The 21919-nt window shown below is 55.8% G+C and overlaps 1 protein-coding gene across 3 annotated transcripts in view; it reads right to left on the reverse strand.

Annotated features, from left to right (window-relative positions):
• Nucleotides 1-20475, reverse strand: part of NR5A1 (nuclear receptor subfamily 5 group A member 1) — a 65045-nt gene extending 44570 nt beyond the window's left edge. The window contains exons 1-4 of one of the 3 annotated variants that reach the window (XM_043530710.1): nt 20359-20475; nt 11801-11919; nt 8080-8221; nt 1529-2169 (exon numbers count right to left, since the gene is read on the reverse strand). In XM_043530710.1, coding sequence (XP_043386645.1) covers nt 1529-2169; nt 8080-8221; nt 11801-11902 — 885 coding nt within the window. In that variant the 5' untranslated portion in view covers nt 11903-11919; nt 20359-20475. Of the gene's footprint in view, nt 1-1528; nt 2170-8079; nt 8222-11800; nt 12049-20358 lie in introns of those variants that run through there. The other 2 variants (XM_007060952.4, XM_043530711.1) reach the window with 2 other exon arrangements.
• Between the last annotated feature and the right edge of the window lie 1444 nt (nt 20476-21919).

Consider the following 21919-nt stretch of genomic DNA (forward strand, 5'->3'; position numbering starts at 1 on the left):
AATAAAATTTAAAAAAATCACTAGACCCCATGACCCTCAATTCCTGTGAAAGAGGGGAATCAGCATGGCTCCCCAGACAGATCCAGCTGTTCAAAGGCCAAATTAATTCCTGTTGTAACCTTATTTGACTCAAATCCAGCACAGTCCTCTGGGGATGACACCCCCACTTCCCCTCACCCCTGTACTCCAAACAAGTCATTATGGGGAGGGGGGAAATCCTTCTGCACTAAATAATTTTTAAGGAATTGAGTGTGATACTTCCTGTAAGTCCTACATAAACAAATCTGTGGCCACATGCAGTAATGCCAGGGGATGCACATAAACTGCTTGGTTTACGTTTGGCCCAGAGGAAGAGGCAGGACAGCTATTTTAAAGAAAAAAGCAGTAATTTGCATGAAGACCAGACTCTCTCCCAGACTCTGCAATGTGTGTGGGATGGAAGGGGGGATTGGAAGGTGGGACAGGGTGGGAGGGTTCTGGGGGTCAGCAGAGATCCTGTCCACTTCCCACTTCAGAGAACTAGAGTTGGAGCAACCTGCTGAAGAGCAAGCTGGTTGCAGCTCCATCTGTGGCTCTTTCTGGTAATTTTGATTGCTAACTTGGCTCCTGAATCCCTGAGGAGTGTCACTGATCTAGAGCCTGTAGATACCACATCTGGGTCAGCAGCAGCTGGGGATTCATGCAGGAAGGTACCCACCCCCGGCTGGGGTCATGTGGCATCAACTGCACTGCCGTGAGGCAGCTGGGCAGGCCCACACCAGACTCTGGTCTATGCAAGCACAGCAGTGTGGGCAGCTGGTCAAAGCCCAGGTGATGCCCCCCACCCCTGCTATGGCAGGAAATTCCCCCAGTCTGGAGGCCAAGGCTGCCAGTGAGGGCACCAGTTAGTGTCACTGGGGTGCAGGCAGCTCTCCGTTAGGGACTGGGCTAAGACCCATTAAACCCATTTCAGCCAGGCCAGCACACAGCCACCAGGAGAGGTGGCTGCGGGGGATCTGAACTGGGGAGCTGGGAGTTCCTGTCTCCCAGTGCCCGGGCTCTGAGCTGTCCTGTCCCCTGGGCAGAGGCTTCTAAGGAGAATTAGTGCTGAGCCTGCAGGCTCCTCGCCCAGACACTTAACAGTTAAATTGGGGCAGCTTTGTGGTTCTCACGCTGGGGTCTCCCCCTCTCTTGCCTTCCCTGTGCCCAGCTCCAGGTCTGAGCATCCTTGTGCCTCCGGGAGTGTGCGGGAAGAGTGGGGGGGACCTGCCACAGGCCAGTGACTTGGGATCCTGCTCTGTGCACAGACTGGTGGAAGCCAGATGCCACAGGATGGATTCCTCCCAGCCCAGGGGGTCACACCAGGCCCCCTGCACCAGTTACACCCTTTAGTTTGGCCCCTTATTAAGGGCTTCAGTGGTGTGAGGGGCCTGCAGGGTCCTTCTCTGCTGGGCAAATTTCAGCCCTGTCTATTTCATTCCCAAGGGTTGCCTCTTGGAACGTACCTGCAGGCCCCACCCTTGAGTGACCAGCCAAGCAAACCACCTACCTCCAGCTCCTTAAAGAAGATGCAGCTCCGTGCCCACTCCACAATGGAGAAGAGGGTCTGGTCTGCCATCTTGCACATGAGGCCAAAGGTGCTGAGTTTCTCATGCCGGCCTTTGCCCTGCTCCTGTTGCAGACAAGCCAGTATCCGTGCCTTGACCTGGGGCTCGTCAGGCTCCAGCTGCAGCAGCTTGAGAATGACCTCTGGGATGTCGGGTGGGGCGCTGTTGGGATAGGCATCTGGATACATGTAGCTGGCCATGGACTCATGGGAATTTGTGTAGTGGTCAGGGTACTCTGACTTGATGGTGCGGTTGGGAAAGGAGGGGTAATGGTAGCTGGACAGTGCCCCGTGGCTTGGCACAGTCATTCCCAAGGATGGCGTCCCATATGGACTTCTGTCGTAGTCGACTGGCGTCATAGTGGCCGGGTTGGGAGGCAGGCTCTTGGACACCGAATGGATGCCATGGATGGTGGAGGACAGGTTGTAGTCAGTTTGCACTGGGGACACGATCTGAGGCACAGTCTCCAGCTTAAAGCCATTGGCGCGTATCAGAGCTTTCTTCTGCTGTTTTAAGGCACGATCTCGCTTGTACATGGGGCCGAATTTATTTCTTCCTCCTCGCATCCGGTCCGCACGCACAGCTGTGGGGCAGAGAGAAAGAAGGGCCTTTGGAATTCAGCTGAGCCCAGCGGAGCCTTATCACCCCAAAAGATCATGGCAAATAACCCTGAGGGCTCTGTCCAGATAGACTGGGGGGAAGAGGGTGGTGAGGAGGAGGGGAAAAGGCCGGGTAGTACCCAAACACCCTCTTGGTGAAACAATGCATCTTGTCCTGCAACCGTTCCATCACGAGAGTGATGGACGGCTGCATCGGGACACAGGGCTTCTGGTGCAGAGTCTGTCCTGGGGCAGTTATGCTGCCTCTGAGCAGCGAGTAGGGGGTGCTGTCCTAGTGAGGCAGTATAATCCCACTGGCCCTGGAACACTAAGAGCATCAGGTTGAGAACACTTCCTGAGGCCCCGTCCTCCATGACAGAGCTGCTTCTCTCCTGGGGTCTAGATCAGTGTCGCAGACCTGCCCCCCCGCAGGCATAGCCCCAGCAGTAAGGCCATCTTCAGCCACCCCCTGCACTGCAACTCACTAGCCATCAAATCAAAGAGTTTCAATTTGCAGAAAACTATATCTCAGCAGCATTGCCCAGTCTCACTATTTTATCACAAGTCTTGCAATATTGGTGCTTTTCTTAAAGCCCAAGCTCCTGGAGTCAGGTGAATATGTGAGAATCTCATCTTTTATTAAAAAAAAAAGGGAAAACAAATTAAGTTTCTAGTGCTCATTCTTGCAGAGAAAAGCTTGAAAATGTGAAGTCAGGAGGCAAATAAAAACAACCCCAAGTTATTGTTTTTTAAAATCTCAAGATTTTTAAACATAACCTCACAATTTCCTGGATCTTGATTCGTGATTTTGGAATGACTGGGAGTTACAATAGTTTCTCTGAGATTTTGTTGAATTGGATCCAGTTGTGCACTCCTTCCTGTCAGTCCCTTCCAACACCACCATTACACGCAAGACAAATGGTCAGGAGAGCTCTCCAAAATATATTGGCCTGATCTACAGTTGGTGTAGACCAGCCTAGTTCCATTGACTTCAACTGGACTATATTGATTTGCACCAGCAGTGGGTCTGGCCCGGTGTGTGTGTTATTAAAAATGGCTTAAAACTTTGCCCAAGGAGCTTTACAACAAGCTCCTCACCCCCATTAGAACCTCTCCCCTTTCCAAGAAACAGATGTTCTCTCTGGACCCCAAAAGAAACACAAGAATGTGTCACTGCTCTAGGAAACAGGTGCTTCTTTGCTTCACAAGATCATTCACTTTCCTCGGCGGCCATTCCCAAGAGTGTTTTTGCCTTAAAAAAACACTCTTGGAAGAGCCTCAAATAGTTGAAAGCTCCGCGTTGGAGATCTGCGCAGACGGATGTGAGGAAGGGTGGGCAGCTGGTGAACCCAGGGCTTGGGAAGCCATGGAAAATGTGTTCAAACGGGGAAAGCAACTAGCTTTGCCACCCCACTCTGAGTGGAGAGATCAAGTGTTTGTGCGTCAGCCGTTATTTCTGCAAAAGGCCTCTCACTAACCTTTCCTTTCACTGCAGCCTCGGAAACCCCTTTAGCAACCTTCACTGCACAACAAAACCACAGTGCTGGCCGAGTTTCTCAGAGACTAGCTGGGAACAGGGGAGCATTGATTAGGGACTGAAAGCCAGCCAGGAGGCCGGAGATGTTTGCAGAGACTTTCCTTGAAGGGGCACTCGCACTCCATGGAGAATGTTCTCTCCAGAGAGAATCCAGTTTCTTCCCATTTCTCCTCCCTCATTCCTTCGTACCTAGGGATATTTGCATGGAAACAGCCTCTCTGGGGGGCTGGCTGGCTAAGGGCAACAATGCCTGTGGAATACAGAACACTTCACCTCTCCGTCATTGTTTGAGATCCCACCTGATTTACCTTCCAGTGGCTGGGCCATAGATTATATGGCTGCCTTAGGCCAGTTCCTCACAGAGAGCACGTGAAAACCACCTCCACGGTCAGCACTAACCTGCGCCCTTGGTGGCAGCCTCCACAGAAAGGCCAAGCACTGAATGAGCCAGAGAGACCGAACTCCCCTTCCACACTTATCCTTTGTCTGCACTACAATGGTTTGTTCCCATTTCCAGAGCTTAACACGGCATAAAAGCCCCCGTACACAGAGAGTGTTCAGGTGCTTCTCTCTGCTCAGAGCAGGTTTTCATGCCCACCGGAGCCCTCTCTTCGTCAGCTGTGACGTCACTGCTACCTCCGGTGCCACGGTACCACTGGGAGAGAATGGCTCGTGAAGACACCCTTAGAAATGACTCCTGCCACCCAGGCTTGTGGCACAGTGGGGTGTGCAGAGGAAGTTTGCACAGCTCCTACCTGGGCTGTACCTGAGCTGTCAAATAAATAGAGGCGGGCAGGCCCCAGGGCACGTGGTGTGGCATCTTTCACAAGCGGGAAATGAACGCACCCTTTTTTCTTTAAAAACAAGCACCTTAAGAGAGAAGACATGCTTTGATTCTCATGCGTTCCCCTGTGCCAACTATTCATACATCACCGGGATCATAAACACCTTGCTGCTTGCTGCATCCCAACTGTGTTATTGGGCTGCCACAAACACAAGCTTCTGATCTCAGGTGGGAAACCGAGGACAGGGCAGATGGACTGGTTAGAAAAGCAAGGATCCTGTATTCATTCAAATGTCTCCAGGAACAGAATGAAACAGGAAGTACAGATGTCTCCAAACTAAGGACAGACAAAAATGGTGGAGCCTGAGATTTTCACAGCTACTTAGACTGTTTCTTGGATTCTCAGCACAATCTGAGTTTATGAATCTTTTTGGCTGTAGTTTAACACACACTCACCTGCTCTCACTCTCTGTCACATACACACGGCAACTTAAAACAATCAGCATTAGCTTCGACTCTTTGCCGTGAGCGAAGGATCGAGGGATCAAAGCTAGGCTGCTATAAGGAGACGCCCTATGTGCCATGATATTTTTCACTCTATTAAGCAGGGCAGTAGCGTGTAAACCTCCCAACTCATGGAGAAGGGTCAGAATTAGGCAAAGTGAATTCACCCATCTCCGTTCTAGACGGACACATCTTCAGTGTGGCCTCAGCTACTCTTTTATTCTCCAGAGTTAGTGCAGAAAGAGCCAGCTCTACCGGGACCTGGTTACTAATTCTGTACTCTGTGGAGAATATTCCGGACAGATCAAGGTTACCACCCACCTTCTCACTGAAGCTCCTCCCCTCACGCGCCCACCACGCATTTCAGGATCTGCTTTGAAATTGTTCTTCCTCTTTTTAAAACTCTCCCTGGATTTGTTCCGGCGCATATCACAGGCCCTCTCTGCCCCCTCAGGCCTAGCACAGGCCCCCTCGCCATCCCTTCACGTAATCGCATCACAATTGGCGCAAGAGCCTTCTCCACTGGATCTTTGCATCCCTCTTGCCCCTGGCCTGCACCCCTCAGTGTTTCTGCCCCTCTGCTGCACGTTTAATTCTTTGAAACATGCTCACCAGGGTGAATTTGCATGGACCGTGTTGTGCTGTCACTCTAGAGGGAAAGCCTGTATGTGACACCTATTATTATCTGAAGCTGAACTGTGACCAGCACAAAACACACTGTACTCTGCGAATGCTGAGCAGCTTCTCTTGTCGCTCTATTGCAGAGCACTCAGGTGAGCATTCTGATTTGTCTGGGATATGCTGAGATTGTGTTGTTCACACAATCCAGACTTCTCGGTCATTTCCTTTCTTGAGCATCAAGAGGGGCCTATGTCAACATCATACTTGTCCCCAAAATCAATAATTTCAGACTTGCTTTTGTCCTATTGAGTTGACGGATCTCTTTAGAAGTGTCAGTTCAGATTTTCTGCCCAGCAAATACTAATAACTAAGGAAACGTAAGCTCCAATTTTCACTACAAAAGACAGACAGTCAAGCTGGGATGTCATTTTCCCTCTAGGTGATCCCTGGTGGATAAGCTACTGCAGAGTTTCCTCAAGCAGCTCAGAGGGCAGGGAAAAGGGTGCTTTGAACAGACAGGCAGCAAATATCCCGGCATTGCCTCTGAGGCCCACAAACACACAGGACCACACTCAACCCTGCTGTAAGCCTGGGAAGCGCCTCGAAGTCAGGCGGGTGCAACTCTGTTGCCAACAGGGAACTCGGGGCTCTGATTTCAGTCTCCCTCACCCATTCACCGCACACAGGAGCAGAGTATGAGTTCTGATTGCCAGCGAAGGCGACCGTGCCTTACCTGTGCCTTGTTCCATTGCCCAACTGTTCTCAGTTACAAGACAGAGTGCTGGTACAAAGTGTCAGACCCTGCGATTTAGCAAAGCCCCTGAGCAGTGCTTAATTTGTAATGAAAGAGGTACCAGGGCTCAAGCAATTTTTTTATTTTCATGATTGATGCAGCAAGCCGAGAGGTGCCAGAGCTCTGAACTGCCAAGCCCAGAGGTGCCAGGGCTCAGCCCTTGCAAGCCTTAGCACAAATTGAGCCCTGCCCCTGGGTAAGCCGGACAGTTGGCTCAGGACCTGTTTGTAACTAATATTCCAGTCTCAGCCAGGGCTAAGGCTCAGATCTGCTTTTGAAATGGCACTCAGCGCTGATGCCATGTAGTGGAGTGGGAGTTTGCATTGGCTGCCTTTGCAATTAAACGTTGTGTCCTGCTCTTAACTGTTCAGCCTCCAAAGCCTTCTGCCTCCTTTCTGCGTGGGAAAGGATTTCAGTTTCTATTCAGGTATTAGCCGTACTTTATGTTCAACCCCCACTTTGCCCTTAATCCCCATGTGAATGGAGCACTGAGTCCCCCAGCCGTGAACAGGTGAGAGATGCCCCACTAGCCTCAGCACTGTCTGCCCAGATCTTTCGATTTGGTGTAAAATTTAGTCCCTTTTTTTCCATTTTGGTTACCCGGTGTTTGTAATGGTTTTTCCTGGCCCTGTGCCCTGTGTGCAGTGTGAAGTTCTGTAACATCAGTGGGTAAGTGCCACATCAAACACATCATAATACAGAAAACAATATGGCCTGATTCTGCTCTCAGCCACACCAGCATAAATCAAGACTGACATCATTAGAATGACCCCAATGTCAATCTGGTGAGAGACCCCCTGTGCTACTATGGGTCCCCTTGCATAATGAGAAATTCCTGTTACAGTGAACGTGGCAAAAGAAAAACTGTATTCTCACTGTGGCATCCTGCCATTTTATCCTGATTCTCACGATACTCAGTGTTCTCCTTCAAGCCTCGCCTCCGGGAATTATGCAAAAATAGGGGAATCTTGGCTTTCATTTAAAATAAACCAAAAAAACAAGAACCAGAACATTTTCAAGCCCTTTAGCTCGCAAAGAAAGCCTTGAAAGTGTGAACCCTAAATTCTGAAAAACCAGAAGGCAAATCAAAAGAACCCGGCATTTATTATTTTTTTTAAATCTCATGATTTTGGGGGGGCTGACTCATGTTTTTTGAATGCTAGGGGTTGGCTATGCTGTATCCTGGAGGCTGGTGAAGAAAAAAAAAAAACTATCTAGCCCTGAACAGAGAGTTTACTTGGAATGATGATACTACAGTGAGAACCAAGGGCTGTTTTTAATTCTGAGGTCATTGCTTAATTCCCAGGCACAGCTGTGCCAGATGGTCTCATACCCTAAAATATTGCCCAGGAAGATACAGATCCACTGACCCAACCCAAATCATGTTTAAATAAAAAGAAATGAAGGAACCACAATTCCAACACACTGAAGAAATCATTTCTTTTGCTATAAGCAGCTGTGGTAGCTGGCTTTGGGCCTGATCCTGTGTACGGGCTGCCCTCAAGTCCCAGTGATATCAATGGGAGAAGACAGTGCTCCACATGTCACAGGACCAGGCCCAGCTCACACCACAGCCGTACCGCTGACGACCCCTCCCTTCTTCCCCTGGAGCACACAGAGTTAAGGTGCAGGAGGTGGCAGACCGGGGCTCTCACCTTCTAGTCTCATTCCCACCGTCAAGCACTTCTGAAAGCGACAGTAGGGACATCTCTTCCTCTGGGTTTTGTCGATTTTGCAGTTCTGGCTTTCGGTGCAGGTGTAGTGCTTGTTATTCTGCACGGTCCGCTTGAAAAAGCCCTGATGATAACGAGAGAAGGCAGAAATGCGGGGCATTACCACGCCAGCATTTACAGTCTGAGCAGGGCGAAGCAGGCATCCCGGGGAAGGGAGGATCCTGCCCTGGGCTGCTGGCTAACACAGGTGCCTGGAGAATTTCTTTGCAGCCCCACCGTCCTCGGGGCAGGGGAACGAGCGGCTTCGGGAGAGCGGGACACTACACATCAATTAAAATAGCACCTTAGGTGACAGCTCTGCTGTTGCCCAACAGTGCATCATCGCTGGTGGCTTTTATTTCCTTGGCCCCTATATTCTAGTTGGGGGAAATTACTTAAAAAACGGCAAGAACAAATTCGCGGAGCTGGATTCAACGGCAGCGAGCAGCGCCGGGGGGAAGCCCATTGCCAGAAAAGCGAACAGCCACGGGCAGGAGCTGCAGAGCCAGAAGTCGTGTATTTTCGGTCAAGTTTTTAAAAGACAAAGGCTGCAGGCTTGGCTTCTCTCCCCAGCGGCTGAACTCCCCTGCCCTGGGAAGGTGTCTCTTCTCAGTCAGACATGCTCTGAACTGCAGGAATCTGACTGCAAGACCACGGGAAACATTTGATGTTTTTCATCTGCTTAGGAGGCTGCAGAAATAGGATGGGCCAGATGCTCAGCTGGTGTAAATGAGCGAAGTACTCAAGGCTCATTACACCTAGTGACAGCAGCTCGTGCTGAAGGCTTAGGAGATGCCCGGGCTCCGGTGGGGAAGCCCACGAGGCCCTTGCTTTCCTTTTGTAGATTTCTTTTTTAAACGCATTTGGGCAATTGTGGAGAAGATGAATCCACAAGTCAGCCTGCCTCTCCAGTCTTCATGGACAGCCGAGGTTAGAAAGGGGCCTGCTCTTTGAACACAAATCTGTGTCTACGGCGTGATTTATGCCTTCAAAGGCCTGGGCAACCATTGCCCCAAACCCCCCCGGGCAGCGGGAGCAGTGAGGATGCCGGGACACTTCAGGGGGCCCCGTAGAAAGGCCCCAGAAAGACCCAGGTGAAGAGACCACGGCGCAGGATGCCAGCAGGCCGGGCCGGAGCCCCGCGCAGCGCAGCTCGCCCCCAGGGCCTCCGCTCGGTGCGGCTGGCTTGCCCCAGAGGGGACCCGGGGCTCAGGCAGAATGAAAGGCAGGGCCAGGCTGTCTGCATAGGGCCTGGGGGGCGATGCTCCCCGCTGAGAGCAAGGAGACTGTTTTACATTCTTCAGAAGCAATTTGAGAGCTCCCCCTCCCCCGATTTTAAGGAGCCGGATTTTGCCCTCAGTCCAAAGCCTCTGAAAATAAAACACAGCCAAGGGCTGGCTGATCCGCGGCATTTAAAGGAGGATCTTTCCAGCTTCTGCCATCCCTCCCAGCCCAGGCAGGCTGTGCCATGGGAAAGACCCGGCCCCTCTCTGCCTGTCCCCCGCCGACCCCTTAAACCAGAGCTACAGGTAGCGGCCGGTCTCCAATCTGCAAAAGTTAAATGTCCCCTTGCCTGGGAGACCCTCCCATTCCACCCGAGTGCACCTTCAGGCCGGGCACATACAAGCAGCTGACGGGAATTAAGGGGGGAAGGAAAACGCCTCCCGAGGTCAGGGGAGCCGCTTTCCTTCCAGAGGGGCCTGGACCCGCGGTCAGCGCCCCCGGTACTGCCTCTCCGCACCCAGCATCAGCCCTGCAGTAACCACAAAACTGCACGAGTCGGCTTCTCTTCGCTTCGCTTTCTAGTCACCTGGGGGGTTGGTTCCGCGATTTTCTCTCTGTCTCCGGCACTTCTAAAGCGCCGGTCACCCGCGCCGCAGCTCGACTGCGCGGGAATTTGAACAGGATACCCCAGAAATACAGCGCGCTCGGCTCTCACTCGGTGCCCCCCAAGCGCCGGCGGTAGCTCCCCATGCAGCCCGCCCGCCGCGGTGCGGCCCCGTTCCCCGCCGCGGCCAGCGCCGAGCGGTGCCCCGGCAGGGCGCAGGGCCGCAGCCAATTCTCTTCCATGCTACAGCAAGCCACGGTACCGGGCTCGGTGTATTCCGCCGTGCAGATTCCTGGTGCAAGCGACGGTGCGCCCACCCGACTGCGAAATAACCTCACCCGCAGCCTGAGGGGGCTAACGGTAGGGTTAGCGTTTTTAAACTAAAAAATAAAAAATCCCTGAACCATTTGACTGAATTTATTTTGGTTGATAGAAAATTAATATTTCTTCTAAAGAGCTATTTAAAAAAAACCTAAAGAGCCTAAAAATCTATTTTGCTTTGTCCTGAGGAGCCGAAGAGTCGAACGGAAAATAAAAGGCAGATACACCAAGCACTCGAGCCCGGCGACTCGCTCGCGGGGTTTAAACTCAACGAACTTTTAAATTACTCGGGGAAATGCGGGTGTCTAAACAGGAGGGAAATGATTCTAGCCGCTCCGGAGCTACACGCCGGCCCTGGATGTCCGAGTTCCTGCACAATATTCCGGGAAGGCAGCAGGGCAGCCAGGGGACCGGCAGCGGCTGCAGTTTCGTTTTAACAAATTAAATGGCAGGCTGCGAAACCTGCCCCGGACCTTGTCTTGTATGCAAACAACAATCAGATTACTCTGGACTTCGGGTATCTTCGATATACGGGCGCGGGGCGCGGATTTTGTTGAATAAACCCCCCTTGCGCCCCCCTGACTCCCCCCGGCACGTTGACCAGGGCCAGTAACAGAAACACTAAATAAATCGGGGAACAGACGCCGGCAGCTCTCCGACGCTCGGAAGCGAAGCGTCATGATTGAAATACTTCCCCGCGGGCAGTCTGGGTTTGCTCTGGAGACTAACCCCGTTAATTTCTACTCCAAGAACAGAAATTATTTTAGTTCCTTAATTATCCTTTATAGTTATGTGCGTGGCCACATTTCCCCGATTTGCCGTGTCAACCCCGGCAGTTTCCAAATGCAGCCTGTCCCTCGCGGGCGCTGGACTGCGGGCTTTGCATTTATTATGATGAAAATGCAAGTGCCCTTTCAGAAGTACAGCTACCCCCACGCCTGTCTCCGCGGAGTCGCTCCCAGAGAGGGGCAGCCCCTTCGCTGAAATTCACGTGCAGCTTCAGCCTTTACAAGCGCAAAGCGTCGCACGCTTCAAAACCGCCGGGCGCTTCGTCCAGGATTTCATGGGAAACGATATTTGTTAAATTCCGCGCTCCCGGCTAAAATCGAGCTTGGGCACCGGCAGGGGGGAATCGGGGCTTCCCCAGGCAAATGAACCCCCCCCCATAATTTATTCGCCAGGCACATTTTGCGTGTTAAAACCCCCAACCAGACGGCCCTGGCGAGCGCTGCAGCGCGTGGAATTAGAGCACAACGATTTCCTGGCCTTGCTGATCAATTCCTAACTCCTGCCAACGAAACCCTGGAGCGGCCGGGGTGCCCGCCGTGCCCCCGCCCGCGTTAGGCTGGAGCCGGCTGCTAGGGGCCCCTTTCAGGGCGAGCCTCCCCAGCTCGCGGCGGAGCGAGGGGACTGGAGCCAAGCCCGCCTGGAAGGGGCGACCGGGACAATTCCTCCTGGTCCCTTATCGATAGCAACAGGGCCTCGTGCCCGGCCCCCGGCTGGGCGGTTTCCTACCTTGCAGCTTTCACAGGTGAGCAGCCCGTAGTGGTATCCGGAGACCTTGTCCCCGCAGACAGGACACAGCTCATCCAGGTCCTCATCATAGGTATAGTCCATCACCTCCAGCGGCCCGCCTGCGGGAACGAAACCGGGTCAGCGCGGGAGGAGCCGTGGGGAGAAGCCCGGCAGCCCCTGGGCCGGCCCGGCGGGGTGGCGCGGAGCGGAGCGCGGGGCGCTGCGGAGCGTGACAGGCAGGTGGTGGGTGCTGCGGGCGGACCCTTTATAGCGCCTGAGGCTGCAGATCCAGGCTGGTGCGGGGAAGTGACCACCCCCGAGGGGCGGCAAGCCCGCCTGTGGGGGGGCCGCAGCCAGCCGCGGGGGGTTGGGAACAGGGCGGGGGCGGGGGAAGGGACCTGGAGGGCAGGGCCGGAGAGTGGTGCCACCCTCGGCTTTCCCGCTCTCGGCGCGGGGCTGGGGTGCCAGGGGCCGGGGGCTGCCCCCGGGGAGCCGGGGCCGGGCGCCGTGCCCGGGAGCGGGCCGGGATTCCGAGGGGTCTTGGCTCTGGCTGCGCCCTGCCCCGAGGAACTCCCGGCCGGGGACAGGCCCGGGGCTGAGAGGGAAACCGCCCGTCCCCAGCTCCGGGCTCGGGGTCCCGCGGGCCGGGCGCACTCAGGGGCTACGCGCGAGTCCCTGCAGCCGTCCGGGACAATCCTAGACCCGAGGCGGGTGAGGGCAGGGGACAGGTCATGGCTCGGTCTGTCCCTGCTCCCCGCCGCTGGCTTCCCCCCGGGCCGGGACGCGCCTCGGCTGCAGGGCGAACCGCGGGCACCTCCGGGCTTCTGTCACCACCGAGCCCGCCCGCGGGAGCTGCCGCTGGGCAGCCCGAGCCCGGCCCCACCTCGGCGGCTCCACTTTGCCCCAAGCGCCGGCGGGAGCTCAGCTGCCTGCACCGACGGCACCCCCAGTACCGGGCCATGGCGCAGAGCGGGCCCCGGGCCCTGCAGGGGTCCCAGCGCCACCCCCTCTCCATCCCTGCCCCGGGGGGCCCAGGGCCTCTGAGCCCGCCAGCCCGAGGCCCTGTCCGGCTCTCTGGGGAGCCTGGAGCTGTCCCGGAGCGGCGGGGAAGGGCACAGGGGCGCACACAGGGCCACCGGCGCGATGGCCTCTCCCGGGTGACTCGGGCCCTTGGCTGCCCTCTGCAGTGGCCTGGCAGGCAGAGAGCGCAGGGCAGGGCCGCCCCTTGGCCCCTGCAGCCACCGGGGCTTGCCCCGCGCCGGGAGACAGGGGCGCAGGGGGCAAGCGCCCCGCCCGGGCCGGCTCATCGGTCGCTGCAGGCTCTGACCCGTGCCCGGGGCAGTGCCCTGCAGGGACCCGGCCCGTCCCAGCGCCTCGGCGACCACTAGAGCGGCCCTTAGCCCCGCAATCATCCGGCGAGCGCAGCCCGGCCCCGCCCAGAGCTCCTGCGCTACCCCCGGCTCTGACCCGCACGGATCGGAACGGCCCCGGGCCCCAGCGTGCCCCGCACTAGACCGTGGCTCGGGCACCGCCGGCCTTTGAGCCCCGAGGGGAGGTGGGTCCCGTCTCCGGGCGCCCAGGTCTCGGCGCTCAGCTCCGCGGGCTCAGAGCAACCGCCCCCCCCACCCCCCCCCAGCCCGTTCGTAACCCGGGACCAGGGGGCAGCGCCAGCAAAGGCCCCGCTCTCCCTCGTGCCGCGCGGGGGCCGTCTGCGCCCGTTCTCCCCGGGTCAGCCTGGGACTCGCCCGCACCGCGGGGGTCCCGAGCTGGCTGGGGGGAGCCGGCCGGGCTGGGTCCTCCGGGTTCATTGACTCTCCCGCCGCAGGAGCCTTGCAACAGGCGGGTCCTGGCAACCCCGGCCCAGGCCGAGCCCGGGAGCGCACGGGCCAGGGGGCTGCATCGCAGGCACCCCCGGAAACCCCCGGCCGAGGCAGCGGCTGCTCCCCGGCCCCTGCGGGGCACTGGGCTTTCCCTGCCCCAGCTCCGCAGCCCAGCCCCCCTCTGGCACCGGCTGCGGGGCTCCTAGGGACCCCGGGGGTGTCTCTGTTGGCACCGGCGTCGGGGCGCCGCGGGGACCCACGCAGGAGTCCAGCTTCCCGGGAGCGGGGCTCCTCAGCTCCCCGCAAGGGCAAAGCCCGGGGCAGAGCCACACACGGACCATGGAAACCCGCCCCGCGCAGCGGTGAGGGCCCTGACCCGCCGCCCAAGGCCGTGGGGATGCCGGGGAGCTCAGCACCTCCCCGGAAGAGCTCGGCTCCTGGCAGGCTCATTGGGGGCTCCCCACGGCCCCCGGACGCGGCCCCCCGCTTTGCTCCAAGAGCTGCCCTGCAAGGGGTTGGGCGCCCGTTGGCCAGTGGGGGTAATTCAGCCCCCCCCCGCCCAGCCCCGCGCCCACTGACCGCGGACCGGACCCTGCCTTTGCTCACTGGGGTCAGGGCTGCGCTTGGACCCCGAAAGAGCCGGCCCTGGGCATAAGCAGCTAATCGCGTAGGCCCGGAGCTGCTCAAGGGGCGCCCGTTCGCTTTTTATTGTGTGTGTGGGGGGGCAAATATTCCTGCTCAGGGCCCCTAATGGGCTAGCCCCGGCCCTGCCCCCCCCATTTACCCAAGGGGACCGTGCTGGCCACCCCCCGGCACTGAGACCTGATTCTACATTTGACCTTCTCTCTCCCCAGCAGCAGCTTCCCAAACCTTATCCAGATCAGGGACCAGCTTGTGCCCCCCGCCCTGCACCAGGGGATCCCAGGGACCAGCTTGTGCCCCCCGCACTGCGCCAGGGGATCCCAGGGACCAGCTTGTGCCCCCTGCCCTGCACCAGGGGATCCCAGGGACCGGCTTGTGCCCCCCGCCCTGCACCAGGGGATCCCAGGGACCAGCTTGTGCCCCCCGCACTGCGCCAGGGGATCCCAGGGACCAGCTTGTGCCCCCTGCCCTGCACCAGGGGATCCCAGGGACCGGCTTGTGCCCCCCGCCCTGCACCAGGGGATCCCAGGGACCGGCGCTGGTCCGCAGACCCGTCCTTGAGAAACACTGCTCTACAGGCCAATACCCCCCCACCATCAAAGGGCCCCAGAGCAGTTGGAGCCCCTTAGCTAATGAGCTAAGAACCTGGGTTTGAAAGTTGCCTGGAGGGAGCCTGGGAGCAGAGGGAATTGTTACATGGGCCCTGGCGCGCCGTGCTCCAGGAAGGTATAAAAGAGCCGTAAAAACAGCTGTCCTCTAAGAGCTGCCAGGAGGCTGCCACCTGGGGAAGCTGGCCCTGGTCTGCCCAGGCGCCTGGGGAAGGGGAGCGCGCTTCCCCGCGTCAAACACTGCCGCAGCCCGCTCAGACTCTGCAGCGGCCCTGAGGCCTCTCCACTGCACTGGCCTGGGGAGTCCTAGCAGAGGGCTGGCGTACAGCACAGGGGCAGAGTTAAGGTGGGGGTTGGCAGTCATTTCCTCAGCTTTGGCCCTCCTGGTTCTCAGAGGTTTGTATTTAGCCACCCTCCTCCATCCAGCAGGCCAGCAGGCCCTGCCAGCCTCAGCCCTGGTAACGGCTACTGGAAAGAAGGCTTCGCCCAGTTTGCCTGCGGCTACCTTCAAATGGAGCATGGGTTTAACACATCACGGAAAGACGGGAGGTGCTACTGTTTCCAAGTCTCTTCCAAGGCGCCGTAAACACGGGAAAAGGGGATGTGGGATGAACCTGCAGACGCCCAGGGGAGCAGACGTCATGCACAACCCAGGCCTAGGAGATCCAGGACAGACCATGCCTATGGCACGAACTGTAGTTCAATCCCTGAAGCTGGAGCAGGCCCAGAGATGACCAGAATTCATCCACCTCTTCAAAAGCAGCTGGGCCTGTTCTCAGTGTATTTACTGGCTTCTCATTCCCTTGCAGGGCTGTAGAAATCCTTTTAACGGTCGCTATTGACTTGATGGGAGGAAGCTTCGCCTCCTTCCCAGAGAGGGGCCTTTTGCTGCTGGTTTTATGCTTGCTGGGGCCCAGCCCCAGAACCCAGTTCTAGTTACTCAAATCCACAACCCGATAATTGAATCTCCATCTCCCCCCTGACGGCTCCAGCACCACTGAAGATGAGGTGCAGGGCAGACTCCTGAGCTCTGTTCTACCCTGCTGCCCACCTTGCCCTGGGACCTTGGGCAGGCAATTTCACCCATCACCCCCTGACTTCTCCGGGGAACTGCCATTAATCCGTCCGTAGGGAAATCCGGGCTGGCCAGTGCTTTGAGATCCTCAGGTGAAAGGTGCTGCTGGAACGCTGTGTATGTTAGAACATTTGCATCCTTCGCTAGGGAAAACTAATAACGTCGATACTGATAGACACAACTCTAGGAGCAGGGCCCATGCCCTGCGTGCAGTAACTAATGCAAATGGTGACCTGACCCCTCAGCTGAGGGCAGTTACTCAATGCTGGGATTTAATTCATTGCTTCACTTAGTTTAGAGACACCTAATGAAACATTTCATGGCAGCGACATCAAAGCGCAGCTTACTGGGGAACACACTAATGTGCACCGTACATTTTCTACTGACCAAGGGGGTTTTGTTCTGTTAATGGAAGTTTGCTGCTTGCAGGCAGGTATGAACCCCGCACACAGGCACCTGTCATGCTCCATCTGAGAACAGAAATCAAGGCTCCCGCCACATCCCACTGCCCTCACTAACACACAGAAAGACTATTCCACCCCACACACATTATCCAACCTCCATCACACACACACACCCCCCTCACCCTCCGCACAATTCCCCCACAAACAACTATCTCACCACCCTCCCTCACTCTCACACACACTATCCAACCCCCACACACATTAACTATCCCACCCCAACTCTCACACACAATCCCCACACACACTATCCTACCACCCTCACTCTCTCTCTCTCTCACACACACACACACACACACACTCTCTCTCTCTCCCACCCCCCTCACGTACACACAAGAGGCCTAATAAATAATGTCACAGCTAAACCCCTCTGTAGCAGCCACACTGGGGAGTGGCCAGCACTGATGTTACAAAGAGAAGCACATCACAGGGTTATAGGAGTGTCTGCACACAAGGCATGGGCCTGAGCAAACTGCAATTCCCTTCACAAAATCCCAGCGCACGCCCAGCGTTCTGTCTTGCTCCCATGACTGGTGCAGCCTAGGGGAGCTACTTATTTTATCTTCCCACCTGTGCTTGGTGCTTTACTTCCCCTGGGTATGCACTATCTGGGCTGTGACAGACACGTCATCTTCAGTGTGCAGAGCATTAACTTGTGCCATGGGGCCAAATCCAGTCCTGACTCTCACTCCTCAGGAAACCCTCCATAGCAACAAGGTTGCAAAGCATGAGAGAGAGACACGGGCCCATTGCAAAAGCAACTGCTCTGCTACCATTGCTCCAGGAATTCACCCCTCGAGTGCAGTGCGGTGCCCTGCCGCCTAGCACCTGAACGGGGAAAACGACTGCCTTGGGGTAGCATTTCAGTGAGAGGGGTTGATACCTGGCCCTGACATCAAACTGATTCTAAGTCGAGGAGCAGATCTAAACACTCCGGCAGCACGACACGACTCCAGCGGGGCAAAGCATTCAGGTACCCCCCAAACAAGGCAGAACTTGTTACAACTCCCAGTCACCCCTGCCAGGGCCCAGTTCTGCTCCCTCCAAGTTGCTGGGAACATGATGCTCGGAGCCTGTGGAAGCCAATGGAGTTGCATGGATGTGCACAAGGGCTGGCTTTGGCCTCAAGGGCCCGGGAAGGTTTGCAGAGCTCGCAGCCCGAGGCTTGTGCTCCGTTTTAGGTGCACCTCTTCCCCGCCCATAGCTCCCGGAAGGGGGTTCTGGGCTGGTTCTGAGTTCTGGAGCCCACAGTGAGATTGCAGGGGTGCGAATCTCAGGGGAACAAAAGCCACTAGCCAGCCCCCTGCAAGCAAAACTCCTCTCGCTCCTCACAAAGCTCTGCTGGGGCCCAGCGTGTTTGGGGCTCTGCCCCCCTGACGCACGGCGGTCTCCTCCTAAGGAGCAGCCTCTGCCTTCCGCACACGCTGCCCAAGCAGAGGGCTCCAGCTCGCTGAGCTTTCGCATGGGGGTGGAAGCTGCACTCCCAGTGGGTTGTGCAGCGAACAGGAAATAGACTCCAGCAGGGTAGGATCACTTCATTCAAACACACCATTACAAGAGCCTCGTCTCTAATAATAGCTGCAAATCAGCCCTCGGTGCAGAACAGCAGGGCTTTGGCTATTGTTAGAGGAAGGAAAACTCCCCTTAAAAGCTCAGCAGCCCCGTCATTCACTATCATGTTCCTCCCAAGGATCTCAGGGAAGTAGCTGGGTGCCTGAAGAGCAGGGCAGGGGGTGGAGCTGTACCAAAGAATCGTTGTCTCACAAAGAATAGAAGAGGCAATCACAGCCTCAAGTTTGGTGGGGGAAATGATCCAAAATGGCAAGGACTGAAAGCAACTGGGAGCCAAAGACTATTGCTGTCTCCTGCATGTATTGCACCCTAACCAAGAGCCCGAGGGGAAATTAGACAGTATACTACTGAAGGGAAGGATTTCTGTATGCTACGCAGTCAGCTGATTGGTAATGGGGCCATAGGCCCCTCTGCTCTAGTACTCTGGCCTTACGTCAGCCTGGGGAATAAAAGCTGGAACCAGCTGATGGCTCTTTGCAAATGCACACCTGCTGCTAAGTTGGTGGCAGTCTGAGCTGAGAAGTCCAGGGAGGGTCTCCCACCCATGCCTGTAACCCCTTGAAGCATGCTGGCAGAGCAGAGCCATGTGTGGTAATGGGGACTGTGACTTTAAGGGCTGAGCTTCCCAGACAGAGAGCCTGGGCAGGGTGCTGGGAAGCTCTTGTTATGCACAGCCAGCTGGACCCAGACACCAAATAAAGCAGATCTCTTCTGTGCTCCTTAAGCACCGAGTCCTTGAAGACCACATCTGGCAAGCGTGTTCTGCCATTGCCCGGAGGTACTAGTCCTCTGGACGGCTTGGCCTGAGGAATCTTCCCTGGGTCAGTTGCTCTCAGCACTGAGGAGTTTTTAATGACTAACTCTTTAACCTCTTCCCCAGCCTGGGAGGCTTTTGCAGGCTCTGTTTGTACCTTTCACTCTCCCCAAACCTAGAGATGACACCACTGAAGAGGCAGCAGGAAGGACATTTGCTCCCCTACCTCACAAGCAACCCCAACATCCAATCACACCCAGACGTGTCCAGCTCTCTCTCAAAATTAATTCAGTGCTTTACCCCCCGGCTCCCGCTGGCAGGCTGTTCCAGAACCTCACCCCTCTGAGGGTTAGAAACTGCCTGTTAGTTTCCAGCCTGAATTCGTGGCCAGTTTAGCTGCATTTGTTCTTGTGCCAACCCTGCCCTTTAGCTTCAATGGCTCTTCACCCTCCCTGGTGTTTACCCCTCAAGTATTTATCGAGCGCAGTCAGCTCCCCTCTGGGCTGTCTTTTGGCGAGACTAAACAAGCTGCGCTGTTCCAGTCTCCTCTCCTCCAACCCCTGATCAGCCGAGTAGCTCTTCTCTGCACCTGTTCCCAGGGGGTAGACACATTTCCCTGCTTGACACACATCCTGCAGCCTTGCCCCTCACCAGTTAACCCATCTTCCTGCTGCCAAACTGCCACACAGCCAGCATGGCTGTAGGGAAACTTTTCCGTGGGCTCAGGTACCACGTACATTAACAATAAGCTGTACCCCAGACGGTGAATTTCCACGCTGGTGTGTCTGTCTGTGGGAGGAAAAATACACTTCATCCTAGCACATCCTCTGGGCTTAAACTAAGATAGTGGTAATAATGAGAACGGCCCTCGTGAGGGATCTCCCCGGAAGTAATTGTTGGGTATTTAGATCCTGTTTCATGAGGACTCTCTCATGTTGGGTGCCCAGTTGGGAGAGCAGGAGTTCAGAGCTCCCTGGAGCAGTACAAAGCCACCCCCCCGTGTGTTGGTTGTGAGGAAAGTTTGGGAAACAATTTGTATTAAAGTGAAAAAGTGGCTCAAGCCTCAGCATTCCCTGGAGGTGGCTTGGGCCAGGTGTGGAGACCGGCAGCTCTCCTGGGCCCATTACCCCAAGTTCCCTGGGACTGAGGCAGCACCAATCCTTAAACAAGTGAAGCACCTGGAGGGGCGGGGGGGGGGAGGGATTCAGCACTTTGGGAAGCAGCAAGGTGTGTGCCGTACAATGGCACAAGCTGTCCCAGCTCCACACTACGGGGCCTGGGCCAAGTGTTGGTGGGAATTCACAACAGCAACTGATTCCAAAGTTTTTATTCCAACAACCGGAAACCGAAAAGGGGAGATGCAGCTTCAGCCTCCCTTCCCAAGGCACCACCGGAGCCTCCCTCTCAGCCCAGACAGCAAACGCCCAGAGTTAGACAGGGACCAACGCCCAAGCAGAGGGCTGCACTGGTGCGGCATTGCGCGCCAGACCCTGCAGAGTCCTGGCCAGCCCCAAGAGCAAGTGGCTCAGCCTGTTTCACTCCCAGGCAGGAGCCAAGACAGCGCTGGAGGATTTAAAAGTGCAATGATTGAAATGACCTTGATTATCTCTGCTGTGAAATACTCACTCAGAAAGCAGCTCTCTGCTTGGCAGGCTGGGGAAGGCGGGCGAGTCGGCGCTCTCGTTAGCACCTCCAAAGCGAAACTCCAGACCAACGAGCCTTGGCTTTAATGGTTCAGATGGACTGTCCCACACGGCCGGGGACGGGGCTGATTTGCAGGCCCTCTGTCTCTTGCGTGGGTATTTAAACATGCACACGCACACACCGTCTTGTGTTGGAGGCCCAGCCAATCTCCTCCCCGCTGGGGGCTAGGCTTGGGGAACACGGGGCCAAACTAGTTGCCTCATTGGCTTCTGTGGCCACGTGACTGCGCTAAAAAATAATTAAGATACAAAACCCTGCTCATAAACTAGCATTAGAAAGTGACGGAGTGGAGATAAGTGGGACCTTTGCCATAGATAAAGCAAGAGGGAGAAGAAACATGCAAAGGGAGGGATGGGATGGACACAAACGAGCCAGGGAGGGGAGAAGGAGTTCATTAAAACACAAGGGAGGGGAATGGAACCAGGCGGATTTACAGCCCCGCTCAAGCACGGGGTTGGGCTTTTTGGTCCCCTCTCCTGCCCTGAGATATAAAAGAATGGGGGATTGTGCACCTACCCTTCCCATACAGGCCAAGGGACCTGGGACAACTCAGGGGCCCCTGGGAAGAGACTCCCTCCTTTCCATCAGGCAGTGCCATTCCTGGGATTGGAAACCTAGGGTTCACGGACTTGTTCCACTAGGGTCACAGAGTCCAAACCAGTCTGGCTTGGGGGACTCAAGGGCTCCAGAGCTTAACGAAGCACTTCACAGCTCATCATCCAAGCTCATAAGAACGGCCATAGGGGTCCATCCAGCCCAGGATCCTGTCTCCCAACAGTGGCCGGTGCCAGATGCCCCAGAGAGAATGAACAGAACAGAACAATTATCGAGTGATCTATCCTCTGTCATCCAGTCCCAGATACTGGCAAGCAGAAGCTAGGGACATCCAGAGCTTGGGGTTGTGTCCCACTGATGGACCTACCCTGCATGAACTTATCTACTACTTTTTTGAACCCAGTTATACTTTTGGCCTTCGCAACAGCCCCTGGCAAGGAGTTCCACAGGTTGACTGTGCATTGTGTGAAGAAATACTTCCTTATGTTTGTTTTAAACCTACTACCTATTCATTTCATTGGTTGACCCACTGGTTCCTGTGAAGGGGTAAATAACACTTCCCTATTCACTTTCACGGCACCATTTGTGATTTTAGGGACCTCTAGCATATCCCCCGTTAGTCGTCTCTTTTCTAAAATGAACAGCCCCAGTCTTTTCCCTGCGGCCACAGAAAGCTATTAATAGACATGTTTGTGTAGAGAATTGGAGAAGTCCAGGGCAGACAGCTCCTTGGATTTACAGAAACAAAAGCTTCCCCTTTTATTATTATGCACAAAGTTCCTGAGGGGAGAGCGAGAACTCGGAGCAGCACTCTAACCAGCTTCCAGGCTGCGCCTCTTTCTGCTCTGTAGCGGTCACACCTCAGCTGAACAGCGTTTCTTCTAAGTCAGACACAGGTGCAAGCTAGAACATTCATTGTCACATTATT

This window comes from Chelonia mydas, chromosome 16, assembly GCF_015237465.2.
Source record: "Chelonia mydas isolate rCheMyd1 chromosome 16, rCheMyd1.pri.v2, whole genome shotgun sequence".
NCBI lineage: Eukaryota > Metazoa > Chordata > Testudines > Cheloniidae > Chelonia > Chelonia mydas.